This window comes from Primulina tabacum, chromosome 4, assembly GCF_025594145.1.
Source record: "Primulina tabacum isolate GXHZ01 chromosome 4, ASM2559414v2, whole genome shotgun sequence".
Classification (NCBI taxonomy): domain Eukaryota; kingdom Viridiplantae; phylum Streptophyta; class Magnoliopsida; order Lamiales; family Gesneriaceae; genus Primulina; species Primulina tabacum.
Window position 1 is genome coordinate 45,892,247 of NC_134553.1, and position 7,646 is coordinate 45,899,892.

Below are 7,646 nucleotides of genomic sequence, written 5' to 3' on the forward strand. Positions count from 1 at the left end.
TGATTGAATCCACAATTTTGGCACTTGACTCCCTCTTTGCTTGATGGAGAAGAAATGGTTCCTTTAGCTGGATCACTGGTGAATTGGTTACTTGAAAACCTAGGCCTCTTGAATTGTTGGCTCGGTTGGTACTGGCTTGACTGAGGACGTTTGAGTTTGTTTTCACCTTCACGCCTCTTAATGTCATTCTCAGCCCTGATGGCGGCTCCCATCAATTCATCAAAATTGTTGGGCTCGATAACGGTAAGGGCAGATTGAATACGTCTGTTCAATCCCTTCTTGAAGCGATGCATCTTCAAGGCCCCTTCTCCCATGATGGTTGGGGAGTAAGTTCCCAATGAGTGGAACTTAGATGAATACTCCACCACTGACATGTTTGGTTCTTGAACCAAGCTTTCGAATTCTGACAGCTTCTGCACTCGGACTGCTGTCGGGAAGTACTGCTTCAGAAATGCCTCTCGGAACTTTTGCCAAGTGATAGGTCCCGCCCTTACCATAGCTGGTGAGACTCCTTCCCACCATTTGGCTGCTTTATCCACAAGAAAAGGTGTAATCACATCTACTCTGATCCCTTGTGGAACCTCAAGTAGTCGAAGGTGATTCTCTACCTCTTTCATCCAATTTTGTCCAACCTCAGGATCGGAGCTTCCATCGAAGTTAGGGACTCTTGCTCTTCGGAGAGCCTCATAGTGCTGTTTTGTCCCATTCTGAGCTGGTGGCGGTGGCGGTGGCGGTGGCTGGTTAGCATTAGGGTTGACCAACCCTTGTAGCGTGGTTGCCACAATCGTGGCTATAGCCATCAAGTCCACCTGACTGAGGCCAACTGCTGGTGGTTGCTGTGGTGGTTGTTGTGCATCTTCTTCATTGTGGTTGTTGTAACGAGGGTTGCGATTGTTTCTTACTGGTCTTCCGTCCATTTCCTACAAATACGAAAGTTCTAAGGTTGATGGCAAAATATGGACTCAAGAAAAGAAACACAATGATTGAGTAATTGCTCAAAATTTGGATATGAAACCAATGGCTAAAAATAACTTTTATTGATTTCCCAAGAAAGTGCAATTACAACTGAACTTCGAAATGAAAACAGAAATGCAAATAGAACAAGTGTTATTACAAAGAACTACTACTGACGTTCTAATCTATCACTTCTCCCAAATCTAAATCCATAGGATCCTCTTCAACTTCTTCTTCTTCTTCGGGATCCTCCTCGGGTTCATCTTCATGGTTGGCTATTACTGCTTCTAGATGTTCAATATGACCATGCAGAACTGCATTTTGGTCACTAAGAACTTCCACAGTATCCTGCAGCTCTTGAATCTGAGCATCAGTCTGTGCACTATATTGGTTATGCTGGTGCACGAGTTGATGGTTTTGATCCTTAAGTACTTGGATCTTCTCAACCAAGGTATCACGTAATTCGATTAACTATGCAACAATCTCTTGGGAGGTTTCGAACTCCTCTTGAGCTTTCCTATTCCCCTCTTCTGCCTCATGCAGATAGTGAGCATATCTTTGAACATCACTTCTTAAGTGTTCTGCTCGACGCTCTAATTCATCCTTGTCCAGCTCTAGGCAGTAGTTATGTTCTTTTAGTTTCTGTAGCTTCCTCTCTAAGCTTTTAATGTAGCTATTCTGGTCAGTCATATCCTACATCCAAAACATGAGGGTAAAGGTTCAGAAATGATCTTGAAGAATACAGGTTAAGTTATAGACGAATACTGGAATGAACAAAATCAGTAAGCCTATAACATTCAGTAGTAGAAAATAGCCCAAAAATTTTCGGTCTCAGAATTGCGTGAAAAATTTACTAAAAATCCTTCACATCAAGAACATGAATGATACGAAGTTTGGTGTAAAAATGCTAAGCCATTTGAAAATGAAAATTCCTCAAAGTTTCGAAAAGTTAAAATTTTTTACGAAAATAATGATATCACTATCTTAAAGAAGGATTTTGGGGTTCGTCGGCGGTGCCAGAACGATTGAATTTTTTCTAGGTTAGGTTCTACTCGTCAAGAGCTTTCCAACACCTACTCTTAATAGTAAAAATTCCTCCTGGATCAAAAGTTATGGCCGTTTGAAGTTTGCGCGAAAAACACCTCAACTTCCATGTCATTTGCAAGGTCTACTGCATTCGCTTGCTGGAATACGCTATCTACTGCAATTCTGATGCTACTGCAATCAGTCTGCTGCTTTTCCAGCATTGTCTGCTGCTTTCCAGCACTATTAGAACCAGTCTGCTGCTTTCCGAGTCTACTGACCCAGTCTTCTGCATTCAGATCTACTGGTTTCCATCTACTGGTTCTGGTTTCAGACTACTGGTCTGATACTACCGGTTTCCATCTACTGGTTCTGGTTTCCATCTACTGGTTGGTTCTGGTTTCAGATCCACTGGTTTACCGATTTGTTTCCCTACTGATTTTCCTAACTGTACGTATTCAGTCTATCATTTCAGTAGTCTATTACAGTAGCTTATTTTCAGTAGTCTATTCCCGAAATTTTCAGAACTTATTTTCAGAAGTCTATTAGAACTTATTATTTCTAGTTCCTCCTCCCCAGATTATGAAACCTGGTTTGCTCTGATACCATTTCAATGTCACGCCCCGTGACGGGGGTTAGTTGACACCGGCGTTGCTCTCAAATTTACATTCGAAAACAACAAGCCTCAGAAGTACGAAATTCAGAAACCAGTCTTTTTATTCATAATACGAAGTAATTCATTGTCTGATACAAACTCGAATCACTAATGTTTTACAGCGGAAATGTAAAATAGACATAACATTGCTTCTACAGATACAACGGAAAATATAATCTAAAACTCAAAGTGACAGTCTTCTTCTTCACCATCCCCAAAACTGGTTCTGCTCCTCTGCTTCTAATCTTTTTTCGTCGTTCTTATCTGAGATGTTTTGGTGGGTGAGTGATATGATTGTCACTCAGTAAGCAGGGGTGGGAATAACTCCCAATTTCGAAATCGTTTTCAACAGAAACAATAATACAATAATATACAGAAACTCTTTATTTTAGAACAGAAATCAGTATTCAGAAATCAGTAATCGGGAATCAGTATTCGGTATTCAGAAATCATAATTTAACAAGTAAGCACTGAGCACATTCGTGAATTTCATGGCTAAACTGATATCAGTCCCCTATATGTTCTCTCCTCTAAGGGGTGAGGCCAGTAATCAGTAATCAGTAATGTTCAGAATATATATTCCTACCATTAGTTCACTAAGTTTCAGTGCTTCGAAATCAGATATCAGAATTCAAGAATATACTTTGCTTTAAAACAGAAATCATCAAACGGTTTTCAAGATATTTATACATAAGCCCACTTACTGTAATTTGCTAGAGTTTCGGTTGAAGTCTACTGGAAATCTGGTTGCTCTCGCTACTGGATTTTACAGCTCCAACAAGGCACTCTCTTAGCTCGAATATTTCAAGTGATACCTCAAGATTTGTGTAACACCAATTCAGAGGTTTGAGGGTGTTATATATAGGCAAAATTCTGACTGTTAGCCTCCCAATTAATGGCCATAATCTGCCATTAACAATCTTTATTCCGTGTTAAATGCTTCAGTTACAAGTCATGGGCTGAATTAGTAACTGTCTGCTGGGATTTCGTGCTGCTGCTGCTGGATTTTATCTGTGGTTTTCGTGCTGCTGCTCTTGAATTTTATTTGTGGTTTGCTGCTGGATTCTAATCTGGTGGAAAAATACCAGCTTCTGAAATATTAGCTTCTGCTGGACTTTTGCATTGCCGCTAGAATGCTGGAATAGCTTCTGCTGAAAATTTGCATTGCTGCTGAAATACTGGAAATTCGGGTTCTCACAGTGCAAGAATCAGACATCTTCTTCCACCCAATCTCACATGCATTCTGACCCTCATTCAATTTTCACTACATTTTTTACTTGACAAGATACCCTTTTATTCGCCATTTTCTTTGCCAGATTTGTCAGATTAGGAAAAAAGATTTTTAGCTCTTCCGACGGGTAAAGAATCAACCTCACTTTCAAGATTCCTCCTTTTCTGCGTTGTTGTTTATTCTTTGTTTCCTGAAACTTCTCATCAGATTTAAACTATGCAAGAGTAGTTAAAAGGTTGTACAATTTATTTCTTGAAAGCTACTGATCATCGTATGGGGGAGTTTTGTGTCATTATTTGTTTAAATTTATTTGAGAATAAATGTAGAATGCGAGGGGAAAGAGTCGTTTGATTGTGTGAGGAGTTATGGGGAAGACTGGCAAGTGGATAAAGAATTTCTTGACGGGAAAGAAAGATAAGGAGAAAGAGAGTGAAAATCCAAGAAATCAAAAGCAAATTTCGGCCAACGGTGGTGGAAATGAGAATCGTCACACAATTCCTTCGCCGGCTCCGCATCCCACGACACCGAGGGAGAAGAGGCGGTGGAGCTTCCGCCGATCCTCAGCCACGGCGCTGGGGCGGCACGAGACGAATGCCGTGGACAATGTCGCCACCGCCATCCCACCTGCGATGGAAGCTGACATAAAGAAGTGTGCGTTGGCTTTGGCTTTGGCTACAGCGGCGTCGGCGGCAGCCAAGGCAGCTGCTGTCGTGAATCAGATGCGGGCTGCAGCATCCCGTAGGGGAAGTGCTCCAGTTGAAAATGCTGCAGCAATAAAGATTCAGTCTTGCTTTAGAGGTTTTTTGGTATGCATTTTTTGAAATTTTATCAAGTTAGAATTGGTCATTAGCTCGACACAGTTGTTTTTCTAGTCGTTTTCATAAGAAGTTAAGCATATAAAAAATAGTTACAAAAGAGCAATCTTAATTATTTTTTTGAAAAAGATCTTTCCTTGCAATATTATATACTAGTTTGTATGAGAAACAAGAGTCTTGATCTGTTTAATGAAGGCCCTGATTCAATTGTTAATTATTGTTTTGTTTGTTTTATATATATATATATATATATATATTATATTATTTATTTATTTTTCAGGCAAGAAAGGCTTTGAATGCATTAAAAGGACTAGTGAAGTTGCAGGCATTGGTTAGGGGCCATTTGGTGAGAAAACAGGCAGCCGCTACCCTTAAGTGTATGCAGGCACTGGTCAATATTCAAGCTCGAGCCCAACGACTTCGAATGGCCGCAGATGAAACAAAATTCATTGCACAGAAGCAGTTTAATCACAGAAAATCATCGCAGGATGCCAAGTTTAGGAGCACTAATGAAGTAAGTTAAGTGAAGTTTTCGACTAAATTCCAAAGTTTGCTTGTCTTCACCGTCGCCATTGCAAATAGTCTCGGTACTAGAATATGGCTTATGAGTGAGTGTTACATGTGTAGGATTTGGAAAGAAAATGAAAACTTTTGAGATGAAGTAAATAATTTTATAAAAATTACTCGTAAATTTGAATAATGTACTTTTACTTGGATGTCATGAGGACTCTTCTCAGTTTCTTTGGTTCCTTTATGTGGCAACGAGAATCCAAGAAAATGATAAATTTGCTTCACTCCCAATTGACATTGTTGTTTTCTTTAGGATGTAGATAAAATCCATGAAGAAAACATCAAGATTGTGGAGATGGATCTCGGAGGCACCAAACTAACGGCCAAACCAAGAAACAGCTGCTCAAACCACAAGCCTAATGAACCCCGAGTTTCCACGCCTCGTGCATCACTGAAGTTACAAGAACGGCCCTGCCAAATCTCACCAGCACCATCAGCCATAACCGAAACGAGCCCACAAGCCTGCAGCAACCATTTCGAAGAATACTCGTTCGAAACAACACAAAGCAGCGCTCAGTGCCACGCTCCAATAACGTGCAAACCTGATCAAGCTAGGCTCCCTTTTTCCTACCCCAGATCAGAATGTGCCGAGCCTTTTTACAACGAATTCTCATTCTACCCAAATTATATGGCTAACACCGAGTCTTCCAAGGCCAAACTTCGATGCCACAGTGCCCCAAAGCAACGCCTTGTCGAGACATTTGAAAGGCAGCCGAGCCGGGCGAGAAGGCCGTCTTTGGAAGGAAGGAATCATGTCCCGAAAGCTGTTAGAATGCAAAGATCATCGTCTCAAGTTGGATCAAAGGCTCAGAACTATCCAAACTTCTATTCTGTGAAGCTCGATAAGTCAAACGTTTCAATAAAGGAAAGCGAATGTGGATCGACTAGTACTATCATGAGCAACGCTACATACGGCAGATCCCTCATGGGAATATACGACATAAGCAATTAAACGAACCTTACTGTCTATACTTCACTATGATCATGGATCAAAATACTAAATATTCGATACTGACCGAGTTTTTCGCAGGTTCAAGGAGTTGGGTACTAATTTCTTGTGGTTTAAGAACAAGTGAAACCAGAACCAGATATGATCAGAGTAATTTCTATAAATACAAAAGTACGTAAAAACTTGCAAGGTTTGGTTTTATGTAGGGAGAGCTGCATTGAATTAAAGCTAGTTTCATTTGAACTTCTTGGTTTCTTGGGAACAGCAGTGGTTGCTAGAACGATCTTGTGAATATCGAACTTTGGTCGATTATTAAATTGAAGTCAAATCCATCGGAGATGTTCGAGGAAAACACTCTTAACACTCAAGTCATCCATTAACCAAATAAGTTTTAAAGAAATCATAGTAAAATTGCAAAATAAACGTACTTTGAAAAAAATGAGAATTTTCGTTATTTATGAATATTTCCGAGTGCCCCCTAAATCCCAAGCCTCCATAATTTATTAATTTTAGTGGCTATAAAATTAATTAGATAAAAATTGGTCCGAACCATCCAGTTGGGTCTGGGCTGGGGCGGACCCGATAATCAAGTCGAATGGATAGTTTTAAATTAATTAAATAACTAACTCATATCCTAAATATAGACATCCAACTTATTATCACCGTCACTCAAATTTATTATTATTATTATTATTATCATCGTTTAAAAAGAAATGAATTTAGTTGTTTTCTAATTTTAGTTCCAAACTTCCAATGTACTACCAGCTGAGAGCAGCGGAACCAGGGAATTTTTTTTAAAAAAAATAGTTGCGATACTGATTTTTAAATGATTATACTACGATGTTCTAAATTGCGGCTTAGGCTGGCCGACTAACACATTTTACGATGTATGCAATGATTTAAATTGCGGCTGGGAAAAGTGCTAGTCGGCCAGCATAAACGGCTATGCGTAGACATGTTGAGTCATTATACTCTCGCACGGAAGCTCCAACAGCGACAGTCTGCAGCTGATCCTTCCATCTTCCTTGGATTGTAAGTCCCTCCGACTAGACGGTAAATCTTAACATGAGATTGGGGGAATCTGATTTATGAGATCTAGGGTTGAATATTTAATTATGGACTAATGTGACTGATCTATTGATTTAAAAATGACCCTAAGTCTCATCTAGTTGGAAAAAACAGTGTGTAATTTAAACATAATTCTTATTTTTTTTTTATCATTGATAATACAAATCCTATTTTTATCAATCTGTCTAGGCAGCAGCCTAGTCTTTGCCTAGACATTAAGCAGTGGCCTAAAGTCCTATTAGTGCCTACAAATTTTAGAAACTTGACTAAATGAATAAATTTTTAGATATAAATATTAGTATTTTATTAACAACTTAATAAATTCTATTCAAATCAACCCCCAATACCATGCACTATATACTATCTAATAGTCTATTCAAA

The 7,646-nt window shown here is 39.4% G+C and overlaps 1 protein-coding gene across 1 annotated transcript; it reads left to right on the plus strand.

Annotated features, from left to right (window-relative positions):
- Positions 1 to 3,837: 3,837 nt before the first annotated feature.
- Positions 3,838 to 6,421, plus strand: LOC142543452 (protein IQ-DOMAIN 19-like). Its single transcript, XM_075650729.1, has 3 exons — positions 3,838 to 4,669; positions 4,959 to 5,192; positions 5,502 to 6,421. The coding sequence occupies exons 1-3, from the start codon at positions 4,229 to 4,231 to the stop codon at positions 6,198 to 6,200; spliced, it is 1,374 nt and encodes a 457-aa protein (XP_075506844.1). The 5' UTR covers positions 3,838 to 4,228; the 3' UTR covers positions 6,201 to 6,421.
- Positions 6,422 to 7,646: the final 1,225 nt, after the last annotated feature.